Consider the following 19913-nt stretch of genomic DNA (forward strand, 5'->3'; position numbering starts at 1 on the left):
TACCCAATATGGTTTGATTGGGTAAATTTAATTGGCTGGCCTCAAAGATGGCCCAATTAGGACATGGGGGTAGAAGGATCAGAAGGCAAAATTCCGAATTGAAATCTTGTGCATGTCCCAAATGTAGCCTTTTAGCCCCTAAATTATCTGACAAACCAATGCATGGGTGATATCACTATACTCAGAAGATGTTGCTAAACTAACTTAATTGCATTCTATGAAGAAGTGAGTAGAAATATAGATGTGGGTGCTGCGGTTTGATATATTGGATACAGATGTGAGGGATTTGATACGGTTCCACACAAAAGGTTAACTGTACAACTGTACAAATTGACTAAAGTAGGCTTAGGGCCATATGTTTGTCTGTGGATTGAGAATTAGCTGAACACAGAGAGTGGTGGTAAATGGGAAGTTCTTGAACTGGACAGATGTTATAAGTAGAGTACCTCAGGGATCTGTCCTGGGTCCGCTTCTTTTTAATTTGTTTATTAATGATCTCTCAGTGGGCATAGGTAGCCAGGATTCAGTGTTTGTCGATGACACAAAATTAAGTAGGGTAATAAAGGCTGAACTAGATGTGTCTTCACTGCAAGAGGATTTGGATAAATAGGATAACTGGGCTGATAAATGGCAAATGAGATTCAATGTAGACAAATTATGCATTTTGGGCATCATAATAAAAATGCATCCAGTTAAATAGTGTGTCAGGACCCGGGCAAGCAGGTCGGACAGGAGCCCAGGTGCAGGGGATACTAAGGGTTCTGTCTGTACCCCTTGATGCATCTCAGTAGGTAGGTAGGTACAGACAGACATACAACAGATGGAATAGCAGGACTGGAAACAGAATATAAGGGAGCTGTAGCGAGGAGACACAGAAGTCCTTGGAAGGCTTGGAAGTCCTTAGACAAATCATGACAGCGAATAAAGATCACATGGTCCGGCCTGGTAGGGTAGAGCCTGACATGGTGTTTTATTGGGGAAATCCACTAATGAAAAAGATTTGGGAGTAACTTTAGACAATAGACTTAGCAGTAGTGCACAGTGCCAGCTAGTAGCTGTAAAGGCAAATAAGATATTAGCATGTATTAAAAGGAGTATTGACTCACAGGGGAAGATATGATTCCTCTTTACAGGTCCATGGTAAGACCCAACCTTGAATATGCAGTTTAATTCTGGTCACCTTTTCTTAATTAGAGAAAGCTCAGAGGAGGGCCACAAAACTAATAAGGGGAATGGAAAGTTTTAGTTAACAAGAAAGGCTAGAAAACTTAAATTTGTACACATTAGAGAAACGGCATCTTGAAGGGGATATGATAATGTTATATAAATATGTACAGGGCCCATACAAAGGACTCTCTAAACACCTGTTCATTAATAGAACATTACAGAGGTCACCTTCTAAGGCCTGAAGAAAGAAGATTTAGTCTACGACAGCAGAGGGGATTTTTTTACAGTAAGGACAATCAAAGTATGGAATTCACTGCCTGAAAAGATGGCGCTAGCAAATACATTAGATGCTTGGATAAATTTTTAGTGAAGCAGAACATAGAGGGCTATGTATGATAGTATAGGAATTGATATTTGTTTAGTTCTTGTGGAACCAAGGAGAAATCTGGAGTCGAAAAGGAATATTTTCTTGACATAAGGGTTCTGTTGCTTTCAACAGCAGTAAACAAGGAATAGGAAAATAATTAAGCTTGATGAGTACAAGTCTTTTCTCAACCTAAACTACTATAAACTACTATAAACGCATATTGGAGTGTTTGGCAGTGACATATATCGGGAGCTGTACATTTGTACCTCAATTACAATTTGTGTAAAAAAAAAAACGCAAAATAAGTTACTACCACAAAGCTTGACAAAGGGTGGTAGTAAAATTAGTGCATGGAAAGGGTTAAAATACCCACATTTAAAATAACTTTAGGGTGTCTAGTTTTGAAAAATATATGATTTGATGGAGGTAAATTGCATTGGCCGGTTTCAAAGATGTTCCAAATAGAACATGGGGCAGAATGACCAGATCTGGAAAAAAATGGTTTTGACCGCTACATGTACTTATTGCCCGATAACTTGAAAAAAAACCATAAAAAACATTGCTCATTTCTAAACTAAGGACAAATCGTAGAATCTATTTAGCAGGCTTTTCATTGGATTTTGTAGATGAATAAAATGTTTTTCAAATAAAAGTGAGAAAAAGTGGGGTTTTTTTTATTTTTCATCATATTTTAGTATTTTGATAGGAAATTGCATGATATGATGATATGATCAAAAAAAGGGTATATGAAGAAAGCCCTTCTTGTCCTGAAAAAAAACCCAATATATAACTTGTGTGAGAGAGAAAAAAAATTACAGCTAAACATGAGCACCGCAAAAGTGTTAAAACAGCCTTGGTCAAGAAGGGTACAAAAAACAAAAAACATCCTGGTCCTTAAGGGGTTAAAGCATGATTCCCCTTTTCTATATTTGATGAACCCATGCAAATTATACATTATTTTGTTCAGGAGAAGTAATCGAAATACATAAAACATAATGATTATTAGTGATAATAGATAAAAAATAGATATATATTTTTCTATACTGTAAGCTCCACAGGTGAACAATGACCCAATTCATTTTCAGCTACATCTCCTCACATATTTCTTTATTTTCCAGAGAGCAGTTAACAAAATTTGTTGACCAAAAGCAAATGCACAAGGCCATTGTATCTATTTGCACAAAAAAATAAAACCACAAAAAAAAATAAAAGCCAAGAAAGGGGGGAAAAAAGGGAAGAAACAAAGCTTCTGTTGGCAACCTTTCAGCACTGTATAGGAAAAAATCAAGCCCCTAAAACAAACCCTCCCCCAACTACTAAAAATATAAATTTCTCATTTACACATTCTTTTTGTCCTTATATCTGTGCATAAGCAAAAAGAAAAAAGCTACATTTTTACCAGTTCTACTGTAGAATATCACCTGTTTGTAGAACCACCATGAGCTGGCCTCTCCTGTAAAAGAGAAAAAAGTAAAAAAACACTATTCCTTAAACAAAAAGGAACTTCCTCCCCAAAGTTACTTCACTGGCCTTGACTCAATTTTCCATCCCAAAGACACCAAGGAGCTCACACCAACCTGATAAAACCCTACAGGTTTAGTTTAAGATGGCTATTGCTCAGCTGGTCCTGATTTTTGTGGTTGTTTTAGGGCTATAGTGTAATGGATGTAGAGGGGGATCCCGTAAAGCAGGGTAGGCCCTGACACAATCAATAGTGTAATGTACACTGATGGCAAGAGAGAGCAGGAGACGTAGTTAAACAAGAATCTAGATGCCAAGTCAAACAAGCCAGGTCAATTGGAACAGATATTAAGCCAATTCAGGAACCAATAAGCAATGTAAAGGGCAAGCCGAGTCACAACGGGTTAAACGCATTAAACTCAAGCAGGAGCAAAGGTACGCACTTACACCAACCAAGGTGTAATAATGCCGCATGTACGCTAGGTTAATGTAATAAGGTTTGGACCCATTGGCTGATAAGCACAGAGTTGGCTTCTTTGTAAAGTATGAGAGGGGAATGGGAACCACTGTTTTCTTGTGGGGTGCACTTGATTGATACTAGTTGATAGTGACGGATACTTTATTTTGGTTGTCACTATCTGCAGTATATTATGTTTTTTTCTATGTGTTTTTTTTGTATCTTCTTTTTGGTAAGCTCACTATTGCATTAAAAATTGCAACACATATTCATCCTGTACCTTTATTGATGCATATTGGTATACAGTTGTATATGTTATGAAGCTTTTATATAGTGTTACAAAACAATTTGTAAAATGTAATTATAAAAAAATATAGCATTTCCTAAATAGGAATTTATACTCGCCGAATCACTCTTTGGAGTCTCTCTTATTTTGCTCTTCTTTCTGGCTCTCTTTTTCTTCTTTTGCTGTCCCTTTTTTCTTTCTATATTTTCTCTTTCGCAACCTTCTTTTTCCCTCTCACACTCTCTCCCCGTATTTCTTTTGCTCTTTTTCTTTCTTCTCCCTCTTGCTCTCTCCCCCATGTCTTTTCTTCTCTTTTCTCTTTACACTCTATTATCTCTCCCCTTCTACTCTTTCATCTGCTATTATTATTATTATTATTATCTCTCTCTCTCTCTGTCTCTCTTTTTTCTCTCCACCACTTATTTGCTCTCTCTCTTTCTTTCTCTTATGTTTCTGCTTCTCTTTCCTTCCCTCTATTCTCTTCTCATGTGTCCACTTTCTTCCTTTCTATTTTTTGTCTTTCTCGTTCTCCCTCTTTTTTGTTCTGTCCCCCCTTTGTTACTGTCTCTTTGGTCCCATTTCCAACATTTCTTTTCTTTCTTGCTGTCCCTCTCTTTCTCTAGTTGCTTACCACCTTCCCCCCCCAAGTGACCCTTCATAATGCTATTACCAAAAGTATGCAAACAATTCCCCTTATTATAGAGTTTAGGTGTTTTAGCCCCACCCATTGCTAACATGTATACAAAATCCAGTACATAGACATGTCATCTCCATAACAAACATTGGCAGTAGAATGAGTCATACTGGAGAGCTCAGGGACTTTAAATGTGGCTCTGTAGGATGCCACCTTTGCCATTTCATCAAATTTCTGCCCTGGCCTACTGTAAGGGCTAGACCACAAAGTGGCCTATGACCACACACACATGTAGCATATAAAAATGAAGCATGTAGCATATAAAAATCACCTGTTGTCTGTAGCATCACCCAAACTGCTTCAGGACAGGCACTGTGCATTGAGACCTTCATGAATTTGGTTTCAGTGGCTGAACAAAACTGAGATCAATATGCACAATGCCAAACATCGGCTGGAGTGGTGTTAAGCATACAGGCACTGGGTACTGGAACAGTGGAAGAGTGTTCTCTGGAGTGAAGAACCATGTTTTACTATCTGGAAGTCTAGGAATGCTACTTACTGTAAAGTTTGGTGGAGGAGAGATAATAGTCTGGTTCCAGTAAAGGATAATGTTAATGCTAATGCTTATGCATACAAAGACATTTGAGACAATTGTATTCTTCCAGCTTTGTGGCACCACAAAGTCATGGTTTGACATGATTGGTGGAGGAACTCTAGTGCCCTGTACAAAGTCCTGACTTTGGCCTCATTAAAACTCTCTGAGATGAATTGGAATGTGCATTGCGAGCCAGACCTTATCCAACATCAGTGCCTGACATCACAAATAGTCTATTGGCTAAATGAGATCACATTTCCACGCAATTCAGAATCTTATGGAAAGTGTGGAGGGTTTTATAGCCACTAATGGGGAGCATTCTATTTTAATGCTCATGGTTTTGGAATGAGATGTCCAACAAGCTTTTATAATTGTGATGGTCAAGTGTCCATAAACTTTTGGTCATATAGTGTGTTTCCAGCTACAATAGTCAACAACATGATTACGGTGTATTTCTGATCCATTTGATATTTTATGTTTACCTTTCTTTCAAAAACAAGGACATTTCTAAGTGAACCCAAACTTTTGAACAGTACTTGACCAATTATGGAACTGCATGTTGACAAAGTGAAGACTCAAACTCTTAAAGTTAGTGCATCCCAGGGGACTAGTATCACTTTCACTAGCCTCCCTGTGATTTTATATAATCTTAGAAATGCTTAATTGGTACTTCTATTAGCTTTAGTATAATTTTCAGTTCTTTCACTTCAAGGTGCCATCTGATATCCATACAGCTTCTTTTGAAATTATTTTATGCAGATTTTCCATTGAAAAGGGTATTGCTGGTCAGGTTGCAAGAACAGGTGAAGTTCTCAACATACCTGATGCCTATGCAGATCCACGCTTTAATAGGTAAAAAAATATTACTTGTTTTGTCATTGATGACATTGTTTCATGTCCAATTTAATCATGTTAAAATCTTCATTCATTTATTCTTTAATTTTGTGTACACATTTAACAAAACAACCTCATAACCACAGATCAGCATATTCTGATTCCACATTGAAACCACTGTGTGTTTGATAAGATCAATATAAAAGTTCTAATTGGTGTTTGTTCACAACATTGCCATAACTAAGCTCTTTGCAGCCAATGTGTTACAGTGTGAGGAATACTTCTAGGTTTTCTTTTTATGTATGTTTATCCTACCCCTATTCATACCTTCCCCGGCTGTCAGAGATCAGAGTTTCCCGACAGTCGGGGAAGGTATCCGCGACGGACGCAGACAACCCCCGCTGCTAGCCACATCTCCTTCCGGCTGCCGCGGACGTTGTCTACGCGGATCGCGTAGACGTCAACCCGCTGCCCCGGCAATACAGCAGGAAGCAGTAAGTATGTGTGTGTGTGTGGGGGGGAGACAGGAGGATCCAGGTCCCCTGCAGCGGTGCGGGGGATCTGGATCTTAGTCTCATAATCAGACCTCTATTTGAGGTCTGATTAGAAGACGACCCCGATTAGAAGACAGAAGACAGAAGACAGAAGCATTTGCTCTGAAAAAACCTCGTCTTATAATCGAGCAAATACGGTATTATAAATCATTGTAAAAATGATTGTAAAAGTGTGATATTTTCAGGCATGAGCAAACTTGTTGAATTATGAGCATAGGTGTGTAGAATTACTTCAGACCATTTACAGGAGCATATCCACATCAGGTGGGACCCTGGGGCAAAAGACCTCTCTAAAGTATTCATACCCAATTCAGCAACTTTTTCTCACCCATAGACATGCACTGCAGATTACTGCCCAGTCAGTAGCAATCATATTTAAGCTAAGGGGGACCATTATGCAAAAGCAAGTTTTTGTACAAACAAAGCTGAATGAAAGTTAAAGCGGTAAATTTACCAATCTATCATACAAGATACTATATAAAAAGAAATCTTTACATGGGTCTTGGTTTTGGAAGCAGTACACGAGCCTTACCTGTACTTTTGTCATTAAAGTTGTATTACAACCGTTTTGCAGAATATATTGAGCCCAAAGCAAACGTGATATTTGCAAGATACATGGCCCCTTTGAGCGGTTCGTGGCATAATTGTGGCTCCTTGCTCTTGACTGCAATTATGCTCAGAGCGATGAAATATGACCATATTATCTTTGACATACACTCGCCAAAAGTAAGAGAGAAATTGTTAAAAGTTGGGTCTGAGTTAACGCTAGATTAATATCATCAGATCCCGTGAATTGGCCCAGGCACAGCTACTGTCTGTCTCCAGAAGTTTGGACCCAGGCACTCCATGTGGTGACATCATTCACAAGGTCTCTTGCCACACAATCAATGACATGAACTGAGGACATGGTGTCCCTGCGATACAAAACTGTGGAAATAAACCACATACCACCCACTATCAATGTTCTGCAATGGGAAAAATATGCAAATCATGTAGAAAAGCTGCACACTCTAGCCACAGAAAATATGCCATGCTGTAAACAAAGATGACATTGACTCAGAGGAATGTGATTCAATGTTTGTAGACCTCATGAGCCAAAGCAATGAAGTCCATACACAGATAAAGCTATTGTCAGTTTCCAAGTCGGTCCAAAAAAATTACAATGCTATTCAAAATAGACACTGGATCCTCAACTAATGTCAATTCCAAAATAATGCCCCAGCGGGGACAAGGGTAAGTTACAACTAAAAAAAAAACAATCCCGTTCCCGGGATCAAAAATACCCTTATTATAACCCCACTCTAAAACATAACTTTTATTGATATGTTTGTTAAAAGGTATAACCAAAAAAAGATTTTTTAAAAACACCAGTGTCACCAGTCCTACCATGAAAGGTATACGTTACTGTAACATGAGGGCATATTAAAGGAAAATGCGACCTGAAATGCCAGCACAACATTCTACATTGTTGGCACAAGGTCACCTCCTGTAATAGGTCTAAAAGGCAGCAGAGATTTTGGCCTTATCAAACTGGTACTATATGTTGCAAGCAGTCCAAGTAATGTACCAATTATGGAGAAAATGTCTAGACCCAAGAGATCTCAATAAGGCAATGAAACAACCACATTATCCTTTACCTATTCTTGAAGATATCACTCCAAAGCTAGCAGGTGCTCAGCAGTGCTTTTGTATCCTAGATGCTAGCTCTAGCTATTGGGCTATTAAGCTCACTGAAGAAGCCTCAAATAGACTACCTACAAAAAACAGTCTTAGGGTGATAAAGGTTCAAACGTCTTTCTTTTGGGATAATATCAGCCCAAGATTCCAGCAGAAAATAGATAAAATTAATCATTATTAATATTATTAATCATTAATGACATCATTATCTACAGGAAAACCAAGGCACAGCATGATAAAAACCTTGCCGCTTTGTTACAATGTTCCAGAGAAAGAGGTGTGAAGCTAAACCCAGAAAAAAGCATCTCCTCACAACTGATTTAATAAAACCTGTCCCTGCAAAAATCACTGCTGTGAGAAACACGGCATCGATGAATGACAAAGGTGAACTGGAAACAATACTAGGCATGATCAACTACTTCTTAAAATTGCACCCAACGTTTTGACGTCACCTCACTGTTGGGATAACGTCTAAAGGAACTAAAAGAGCTGCTTACATGTGAGCCAGGACCAGTATTAGCATATTTCGATTCTCAAAAGGAGCTAAACCTACAGGCTGATGCTTCCAAGCATGCATCAGAATCACTAATCGAAAGTAACTACGCGTAGATCTAAAAAGCGTTTTCCCCATACTTTTTCACTGTAAGCGTTTTCATCAATATATCTATGGCCGCCATATCCTCGTGAAACGTCACCATATGCCCTTAGAGTTCACCATGCACAAACCAACGGCATAAATGCCTCCAATGCTACAAAGAATGATACTCCAGAGGTATAACTTCAGTATCTCTCACCAACCAAGCAAAGACATTGCAATTGCATACAGACTATCCAGAATCTGGCCAAGACTTATGGACATACAAGTGCATATTGTATATAGCAGTGATCCTCTCAGTGACCTCAAAATAGAAGAATTCAAAGCTCAGAGTGAAAGGGACTCATATTTCCAAACATTAAAGTAAATTATTCATTAGGCCAACCACTTTGTATAAATACCATCAAAACATCTGTAATCACCAAGAGGAACTATCATACCTACATGGCATAACTTTTAAAGCTGTGAAAATTGTCATTCCTTCAAACTGTGGCAAATAATAGCTCCTGACTTATTCACCTGGCACAATATGGATTACCTCATAACTGTCGACTATTATAGCAGATTCAGTACATACACAAGTTAAAGTTCAAGGTATGGTATCACAGAGACAGTCATCTCAAACAATGGGCCGCAGTATGTATCCAGAGAACCTAAAGCATTTGCCAACGCATGGAGTTTTTCTCACATGAGTTGAGTCCATACTATCCACAAAGCAATGTATTAGCTGAAAAATCCATACAGAGAGCAAAATCACTAATGGGAAAAGTGTTACCTTTCGCCGGCGGGTCTGTCCAGGGAGCTCCTCTGCTGCCGTCCTCGGTGCTATGGAAGTGCACACACGTGCACGCTGTCATGGCGGCCAGGAATCCTTACCCAGCAACTGCGTACGTCACGCTAGGGGGCGGGTCCTCCCGCTTTTTATCTGATTGGCTGATTATTGCCTGCAGCTGTTTGGCACCAAATTTAAGCCCACTGCTCACTCTAATCTGAGCCCTTGTGTGGTACATTCGTTATCACTGTCTCAGTGTGCTATATATCTGATATTCTGGTTTTCTGACTCCTGCTTTGTTCCTGACTACTCTTTGATCGCCGCCTGGATTGACTTCGGATTGCTTTTTGAACTTTGCCTGTTTGCTGCCTGCCTTGACCTTGGACTGTGACCTGTTTTTGCTATTTGTACTGTTCCGCTGCTGTCCCACTATTCCTCCTACAACTACTTGTCCGGATAGCTCACCACTCTGCATACGGGACCTGTCCCTTGTCGGATTGTTACAGTACACAAGGGCCATTTAATGGATCCCGCAGAAATGGATCAGCTGTTTCGGTCACAGGAGGCAAGAATGCAAGGACTGGATCATCGTATGGATCAATTGGCGCAAGCCCTGCAGACTCTCCTCACACGCACTGATCCAGTGTCAGGTACCGCTGCACCTCCTGTTAACCCCCAAGTTACCACACCGCCCGCTGCGACTATACCGTTACGCCTACCGTCTCCACCTCGTTATGGAGGGGATCCCACCACCTGTAGAGGTTTCCTCAATCAATGTGCGATCCAGTTTGAGCTGATGCCTTCTATGTTCCCGTCTGACCGAGCCCGTGTCGGCTATATGATTTCACTCCTAACAGACCGAGCCCTAGCCTGGGCTTCACCGCTTTGGCAAAAAGAGTCGCCTTTAATCAATGACTACCGTGACTTTGTGGCTACCATGCAAAGAATCTTCGACATGCCGGGCCGTGAGGCTACAGCCTCTGCATCGCTCATGTCCCTCCAACAAGGCTCCCGTTCCTTATCGGACTATGCCATAGAATTCAGAACGATAGCAGCTGAACTTGGTTGGAACAACGAAGCCCTAGTGGCTGCATTCATGCATGGCCTATCTGATAAGTTAAAAGATGAATTAGCAGCCAGAGAAATGCCTGAGTACCTAGAGGATCTAATATTATTCATATCACGCATAGATCTCCGCCTCAGACAGCGACAATCACAAAAGGAGAAACAAAGGAAACCCCCTATACGGCTAGCTCCCCGATTCTCCAACTCCACACCCCAGAGCCTAGATCCGGAGGAACCTATGCAATTGGGTGCTACCTCCTTAACTGAGCAAGAAAAGTCTCACCGCCGTAGTGAAGGCCTCTGTTTGTACTGCGGAGGTAGGGGACATTTCGCTAGGTATTGCCCGAACAAGCCGAAAAACGCCCGCACCTAGGTAGGATCAGGGGACCTACTCTGGGTGTTCTTTGTATCTCCCCTGAGCACCAGATCAAACGCATGACTGTTCCTGCCTCGTTATGTTGGGAAAACACCAGGGTTAACGTAGAGGTACTCATCGATTCCGGTGCTGCCGGTAATTTCATCGATTCCAAGTTTGTCACCCGGTATGACATACCTCAGGTCAAGAAACATACACCATTGACATTGGAGGCAATTGATGGCAGACCTCCAAGCCCTTCCACAGTGACACATGAGACAGAGGCCGTTACCTTTCAAGTAGGAGCACTGCATCAAGAAGTCTTGAACTTCAACATAATCACATCTCCTTCCTGTCCTGTTGTGATCGGATTTCCTTGGCTCCAGAAACACAATCCGGTGATAGACTGGAGAACTGCTCAAATCGTGTCTTGGGGTGAGGAGTGTAAAAATTGCTGTCTTTGTAAAATCACGCCCGTACACAGTGTCACTATGTCTCCTCTCTCCACCAGAATCCCGAAACCGTATCAAGCATTTGCGGATGTGTTCAGTAAGAAGGAAGCGGATCGCCTTCCACCCCATCGTCCCTACGACTGCCCGATCGACTTATTACCTGGAACCACACCTCCTAGGGGCAGGGTGTACCCTCTTTCGAAACCAGAGAATGAGGCCATGGAAGCCTACATCAAGGAGAATTTGGAGAAAGGCTTCATCAGACGGTCCTCCTCCCCGGCAGGAGCGGGATTCTTCTTTGTCAAAAAGAAAGAGGGGGATTTAAGACCATGTATTGATTACCGTGGTTTGAACCAGATAACAATAAAGAACAAGTATCCCATACCTCTGATTCCTGAATTATTTGACCGACTAAAGGGGGCTAAAATCTTCACAAAGCTCGATCTCAGAGGGGCCTATAACCTTGTACGGATTCGTGAAGGACATGAGTGGAAGACCGCCTTCAATACCAGGTCAGGTCACTATGAATACCTGGTCATGCCATTTGGGCTCTGCAATGCCCCAGCGGTCTTCCAAGACTTTATTAATGATTGCCTCAGAGACTACCTCTCCCACTTCGTCATAGTATATCTTGACGATATCCTGATATATTCACCTGATCTCCATACCCATCGCCGGCATACTACCCTCGTTCTTCAAAGATTAAGGGAGAATGGACTCTATGCTAAGCTTGAAAAATGTCTGTTTGAGGTTTCCAAAGTTGCATTTCTGGGCTACATCATCAGTCCGTCTGGTTTTGAAATGGATCCTACCAAATTGAACGCCATCCTTCACTGGCCTAAACCAGAAGGCTTAAAACCTCTTCAGCGATTCTTGGGTTTTGCAAATTATTACAGGCGATTTATCCGGAATTTCTCACGGGTCGCAGCTCCTCTCACAGCCCTTACGAAGAAGGGAGCCGACGTACACAATTGGCCCAAAGAAGCATACCAAGCCTTTCAGAAACTCAAAAAGGCATTTACCTCTGCTCCGGTCCTGGTTCACCCTGACCCGTCTCTTCCATTCACCCTTGAGGTCGATGCTTCAGAATGTGGAGCGGGAGCTGTACTTTCCCAAAGGAAAACGTATTCCAGTCCGTTACACCCATGTGGCTTCTTTTCTAAGAAATTCAGTTCATCCGAAAGGAACTATGATGTGGGAAACCGGGAACTCCTAGCCATTATTCTTGCGTTGGAAGAGTGGAGACACCTCTTGGAAGGAACCACCATTCCGATAACCATCATTACTGATCACAAGAATCTATCCTATCTGAGCACCGCTAAACGCTTAAACCCTCGACAGGCCCGCTGGGCACTCTTTTTGTCTCGCTTTCAATATGTCATTACTTACAGACCCGGCTCCAAAAATACCAAGGCTGATGCTTTATCTCGTCAACATACTACTATCAAGGAGGAGGAGGAGCTCGAAAAAGAACCCATTATTCCAAGGAATAGGATACTGGCCATGGTTAAAACCACACTTGAGTCTCCTCTAATAACCAGAATCAAGGCTATGCAACACCATCTTCCTACCGACCTACCACAGGGAAAATTGTTTGTACCCATGCAGGAGAGGATTCCCATCATGTCAATCCATCATAATACTTTACCTACTGGACATCCAGGTGTTTCTCGAACCATTTCATTGATCAAAAGATCATACTGGTGGCCTACCATGAATAAGGACATCAAGGAATACGTGTTAGCCTGTCAAGCTTGCGCCAGGGTGAAGACACCTCGCTCACTACCTTCTGGTCTGCTACAACCACTTCCTCTACCCGAACAACCTTGGACTCATTTATCGATGGATTTTATCGTGGATTTGCCACCTTCCAACAAGTATACTACTATTCTGGTTGTGGTCGATAGATACTCAAAAATGGCTCATTTCGTTCCGCTTCTTGCTTTACCTACAGCAGCAGCACTTTCTACCATCTTCATCAGAGAGATCTTCCGATTGCATGGACTGCCTAAGGAAATAGTCTCAGACAGGGGGAGCCAATTCGTGTCGAGATTCTGGAGAACATTCTGCTCTGAGATGGGAATCAAATTATCGTTTTCATCTGCCTACCATCCCCAATCCAATGGGGCAGCAGAGAGGACCAACCAATCACTGGAACAGTACCTTCGCCTTTTCGTTTCAGACCATCAGGACAATTGGTCCAATCTTCTTCCCTGGGCAGAATTTGCCTTCAACAATGCTACACATGAATCCACTAAAACCTCTCCGTTCTTCTGTTGTTCCGGTGTACATCCACGTTTCCTGCCCGACTCCTTTCAAGTCAGTAACATTCCTACTCTGGATGACAGACTGGCAGAATTAAGAAGAATCTGGAATACAGTTCGGGAATCGCTAAAATTGGCTACCGAGAAACAAAAGAAATACGCAGACAAAAGAAGAGGGGGAACACCCTCCTATCTCCCTGGAGATCGTGTGTGGTTATCCACGAAGAACATAAAATTACGTGTTCCGACACCCAAACTTGCCCCTAGATACATCGGCCCTTACAAGATCCTCAGACGCATCAACCCAGTGGCTTACGAGTTGCAACTGCCTCCAACTCTTAGGATACCCCGGGTATTTCATGTGTCCCTCCTGAAACCCCTTCACTGTAACCGGTACACCACTCTGGATCCTGTTCCGGATAAGGTCCAGGTTGATGGTCACGAAGAGTATGAGGTGCGTTCTATACTGGACTCCCGTTTCCACAGGGGCTCTTTACAGTATTTGGTCCATTGGAAGGGTTATGGACCCGAAGAACGTTCCTGGGTGTCGGCCAAGGATCTTCATGCCCCACATCTGGTGAAAGGTTACCATCGCCGCTTACCTTCCCGTCCTGGTTGTGCCCGTCCGGAGTCCGGCCCTTGCGGAGGGGGTTCTGTTACCTTTCGCCGGCGGGTCTGTCCAGGGAGCTCCTCTGCTGCCGTCCTCGGTGCTATGGAAGTGCACACACGTGCACGCTGTCATGGCGGCCAGGAATCCTTACCCAGCAACTGCGTACGTCACGCTAGGGGGCGGGTCCTCCCGCTTTTTATCTGATTGGCTGATTATTGCCTGCAGCTGTTTGGCACCAAATTTAAGCCCACTGCTCACTCTAATCTGAGCCCTTGTGTGGTACATTCGTTATCACTGTCTCAGTGTGCTATATATCTGATATTCTGGTTTTCTGACTCCTGCTTTGTTCCTGACTACTCTTTGATCGCCGCCTGGATTGACTTCGGATTGCTTTTTGAACTTTGCCTGTTTGCTGCCTGCCTTGACCTTGGACTGTGACCTGTTTTTGCTATTTGTACTGTTCCGCTGCTGTCCCACTATTCCTCCTACAACTACTTGTCCGGATAGCTTACCACTCTGCATACGGGACCCGTCCCTTGTCGGATTGTTACAAAAAGCTAGTGCGGACAAGAAAGATCCATAGCTCTGTATCCTGGCATATCGCGAAAGCCCCATCGATAAATTCAATTTGTCAGCAGAGCTGCTTATGAGTCGCCAACTTAGATCCATGCTTCCAACTACCAACCAACAACTTCTACCCAAAATTGTCCATTAGAAGGAAGCCGGAAGGATATACAGTTAGAACCTTCAGAGGAACATCTTCAAGTGGTCAGCTAGACCATTATCACGTGATCAGTGGCAAACTAAACAGCCCATACCAACTGATACTACTACAGTATGTACGCACAAGTAATGGGTTAGAATACCATTACAACAGGCATAACCTATTGGACACAAAAGACACACAACACCAAAGAGAATGCAGTCTCAGTAACAGAGAACATCAGCCCAGGTACCACAACACATAACGCACTATACCTGATTACAGCAATAAACCATCCACCCTCTCCACCCACCGCTCCTCCTCCTTGCAGAACCAGATATGAATGGCAGGGACATCCAAGATCTATAACTGTAAAAGGTGTAAATGGACAGCTATCGTTACCTGCTATAGATCTTTGCTGAAGAATTGTCTAATTTAAGCGCCCCAGTTAGATGGACTTATTCTGCAATGTTTTATGTATATGTTATATGTATATTGTTTTAACATGTTTTCCTCTTGTTTCATATATGTTTATTTTTAATAATGGGGGATGTAATATTTTCATATGTATGTTCCAACCAGTCACATAGCGGCATTTAAATTGTATGGTGACATATACCATATCTAGGTTCAGTTTTGATCATATCATTTAATTTCCTATAAAGAAAAGTTAAACTAAAATATGATGAAAAAATGAAAAAAAACTTTTTCTCACTTTTATTTGAAAAATGTTTACTCATCCAAAAACGCTAATGAAAAAATCTGCTACTGTAAATAGATTCTACTATTAGTCCTGAATTTAGAAATATCCAATATTTTTTTGTTTCCTTTTTTTTCTGCAAGTTATTGGACAATAAGTACAAGTAGCGTTTTGCTATTTCAAAACGATTATTTTCCCAAATCTGGTCATTCTGCGCCATGTGCTATTTCAAGTATCTTTAAAGACGGCCAATGCAATTTACCCCATCAAACCATATATTTTTGAACACTAGACACCTCGAGGTATTTCAAATACTGGTAGTTTAACCCTTTTCATGTAGTCATTCTACTTCCGCCCTTTGTCAAACTTTGTGGTAGTGATTTATTTTGTGTTTTTTATCACAAAAAGTGCACTTCAGGTATGGATATACAGTGGGGGAAAAAAGTATTTAGTCAGCCACCAATTGTGCAAGTTCTCCCACTTAAAAAGATGAGAGAGGCCGTCAATTTTCACCATAGGTACACTTGAATTATGAGAAACAGAATGGGGGGAAAGAATACAGGAAATCACATTGTAGGATTTCTAATGAATTCATTGGTAAATTCCTCGGTAAAATAAGTATTTGGTCACCTACAAACAAGCAATATATCTGGCTCTCACAGACCTGTAACATCTTCTTTAACAGTCACACTCCAAACCCCACTATGGCCAAGACCAAAGAGCTGTCGAAGGACACCAGAAACAAAATTGTAGATCTGCACCAGGCTGGGAAGACTGAATCTGCAATAGGCAAGCAGCTTGGTGTGAAGAAATCACTGATAATCTCCCTCGATCTGGGGCTCCACGCAAGATCTCACCCCGTGGTGTCAAAATGATCACAAGAACGGTGATCAAAAATCCCAGAACCACACGGGGGGACCTAGTGAATGACCTGCAGAGAGCTGGGACCAAAGTAACAAAGGCTACCATCAGTAACACACTACGCCGCCAGGGACTCAAATCATGCAGTTCCAGACGTGTCCCCCTGCTTAAGCCAGTACATGTCCGGGCCCGTCTGAAGTTTGCTAGAGAGCATTTCGATGATCCAGAAGAGGATTGGGCGAATGTCATATGGTCAGATGAAACCAAGGTAGAACTTTTTGGTAGAAACTCAACTCGTCGTGTTTGGAGGAGAAAGAATGCTGAGTTGCATCCAAAGAACACCATACCTACGGTGAAGCATGGGGATGGAAACATCATGCTTTGGGGCTGTTTTTCTGCAAAGGGACCAGGACGACTGATCCGTGTAAAGGAAAGAATGAATGGGGCCATGTATCGTGAGATTTTGAGTGAAAACCTTCCATCAGCAAGGGCATTGAAGGTGAAACGTGACTGGGTCTTTCAGCATGACAATGATCCCAAACACACCGCCCGGGCAACGAAGGAGTGTCTTCGTAAGAAGCATTTCAAGGTCCTGGAGTGGCCTAGCCAGTCTCCAGACCTCAACCCCATAGAAAACCTTTGGAGGGAGTTGAAAGTCCGTGTTGCCCAGAGACAGCCCCAAAACATCACTGCTCTAGAGGAGATCTGCATGGAGGAATCGTCCAAAATACCAGCAACAGTGTGTGAAGACTTACAGAAAGCGTTTGACCTCTGTCATTGCCAACAAAGGGTATATAACAAAGTATTGATATGAACTTTTGTTATTGACCAAATACTTATTTTCCACCATAGTTTGCAAATAAATTCTTTAAAAATCAGACAAGGTGATTTATGGACTTTGTTGTCTCGTTCTGTCTCTCATAGTTGAAGTGTACCTATGGCGAAAATTACAGGCCTCTCTCATCTTTTTAAGTGGGAGAACTTGCACAATTGGTGGCTGACTAAATACTTTTTTGCCCCACTGTACAGCTCCTGGTATAGGTCACTGTCACACAACACCCCAATATGTGTTCAGCAACATCTCTGCACACACATGCATGGGCTTGCCTGATGTTTGGGGGCTAAACAATTCATTTTTTTAAGTAGACACCCCTTGGGTATGCTAATTTTAGCACCTGCTCATAATAAACTTTTTAATAAATATTTTTATCTTATTGATTTTATAATTTTTTTAATTTTTTTTTTTACAGTTTTTTAAAAAAATATATATTTTCTTCCATTTTTCCTTCTTCCATCTTTTTTCAAATATTTTACTAATCCCATTGTGATTAGAAAGCTGAGCTCCATTGACTTGCATGGTTGAATGCAGTACCTGTATTCAACCTGCAAGGGGAGCCAGAGTTCTCAAGAGGGTCTGGAGAGACCACCTTGGAAACCTTTCCAACTTGGTTATTTTTTTAAAGAACGCGCCACCATCTTGCGAGTGGCAAAATCGCTCTCCGGAGTGGTCACAACACGTCTTGGGATAAGTGTTTGGTATTGCTGAATGCATACGCTATTGAGGCATTTCTGCTACACCATTAAAGTTTAGGAGGCGATCGACATCGAGCCATTGCAGCAACACCATTTACACAAAGAAAGTGATCGCAGATCACTTTTTCTAAGCTTCTTTAATGCCATGATGTGCCAGGCACGTCATTGGTCATTACCTGGCCGTTTTGTATGACATGCCTGGCCTGTCATTGGACGTTATGTCTACTTGCTGACTGATTGCAGTGGTCAATGCATTCATATTGGAAATGAAAGTCTATGAGGCTTGTCTGATCTCTCTGAATCTAGTGGAGGTTCTACGTAACCCTTCGTCTTGACCTAGGTGATGGTGTTTAACAGGCTGAGGCTGATGGTGCTGGGCTGGATAATGACTCCTCTATTTTTGGAGATCTATGGAGAGTGCATACTATGGCCCATATGCACAACCACTACCACTTTCATCACAAACATAATGGTTGTACATATAGGCCATAATATGGATGTATCCCTAGCCATTGCTGTGCCACTTGGGCCTCGGGCTGCTCCCCATTTGGCCATCTCCTTGATGTCTCCCACTCTCCATTTATTTGTGGCAATTGTGGACTATACATCCAACTATTCTGTGTCTGGGGCTGCAGTTTCAGTTTTTGTTACTCTTCTTGGCATAGTCCTTTAGTAGCTTAATAGGAAATAAAACAATATATAATACAATCCACAAGATCTAACCTGACAACATTGTTGAAAAATAAATAAAAAAATCATTAGCACAATTATATATGAATTATACATAGCTTGATCCCATACCTTATATGTGCATGTTTCATTAGCTTCAACAGTGTGTCAATATCAATATCATTATGACTTTTCCCAAAACATCCTTGTAACAACTGTGGCAATGTCTAATCAAATAGCAAATCACATCAACAATGTAAACAGAGAAAGGTGCAACTGTGTTTCGGTTGCTCGTACAGGGTCAAGCTCTAATGTTACTTATCCGCTCTGTTTTGCAATAATTGGCTGTGCTATGGTTTGCATTGTTGTAATGTTTTCATGTTCAAGTTTGATCTGGTTAAACATGCTGTGGTTTTGAGAGAAAACAGTGCATGGTGATAATGCATTACACACATTAAACATAATATGACTTTGAGTCGTTAGTGTTCATTATTCAGAATTTTGTGTTGGGAGATGGGTCTTAAATTTGGCCCTATAATCAATATTTGGGGATATTAAGGAGTTGAATCTATACATTACTATATACATTACTAGAGAAACTATTGTTTTAACCACCATTTGCTCCAGACAAGGTTTATGTGGGCCCAGATGTCCAATGATTTCCCCAGCCAAATTATATTACATACTTGTAATAAAACACGGAACAAATTAACACCATGTAGATTTTTGTTTGTTTTGTTGTTATGAGAAATTTACATAGTATCTGATGTTTTACTTCTTTGCAGGGAAGTAGACCTTTATACTGGTTATACAACGAGGAACATTTTGTGCATGCCTATTGTAATCCGAGGGAGCATCATAGGCGTTATACAAATGATTAATAAACTAAGTGGAAGTGCCTTTTCAAAAACTGACGAGAATAACTTCAAAATGTTTGCTGTTTTCTGTGCTTTGGCCTTACACTGTGCAAATGTAAGTAAGCATTTCAAAATGTATATATTTTAAACTTGTGACATATTTTACATATTGTACAGTAACCATATTCCTAATATGGTGTTTATTTCAAAACACATTAAAGGTGATGTTCTGCTCAAACAATATTTGCTACACTACATACATGAATGTACAGCAGAGCTCACACATATATATGTATCAAATAAACTTCATATAAAGAAGCGAATATTTAACCCCTTCTTTTATGATGCAGACATGGAGCGTAATGTTGCAGTGGCACTCCCATGGATTGGAAGGCAAAAGGAGCCTTATGTAGTTCCTTTGAGACTTCTTTAGCCATTTGAAGCC

At 41.4% G+C, this 19913-nt stretch overlaps 1 protein-coding gene across 1 annotated transcript in view; it reads left to right on the plus strand.

The window, feature by feature from the left end:
- The window catches only part of LOC149282087 (cAMP and cAMP-inhibited cGMP 3',5'-cyclic phosphodiesterase 10A-like), a 314224-nt gene that overhangs the window by 195072 nt on the left and 99239 nt on the right, over positions 1-19913 (plus strand). The window contains exons 14-15 of the mRNA XM_089498623.1: positions 5727-5819; positions 19397-19583. Of these exons, the coding sequence (XP_089354749.1) occupies positions 5727-5819; positions 19397-19583 (280 nt within the window). The remainder of the gene's footprint in view (positions 1-5726; positions 5820-19396; positions 19584-19913) is intronic.

Source organism: Sceloporus occidentalis, unplaced genomic scaffold, assembly GCF_023333645.1.
Source record: "Sceloporus occidentalis isolate IW3139 unplaced genomic scaffold, rSceOcc1.0.p SCAF_123, whole genome shotgun sequence".
Taxonomy (NCBI): Eukaryota; Metazoa; Chordata; class Lepidosauria; order Squamata; family Phrynosomatidae; genus Sceloporus; species Sceloporus occidentalis.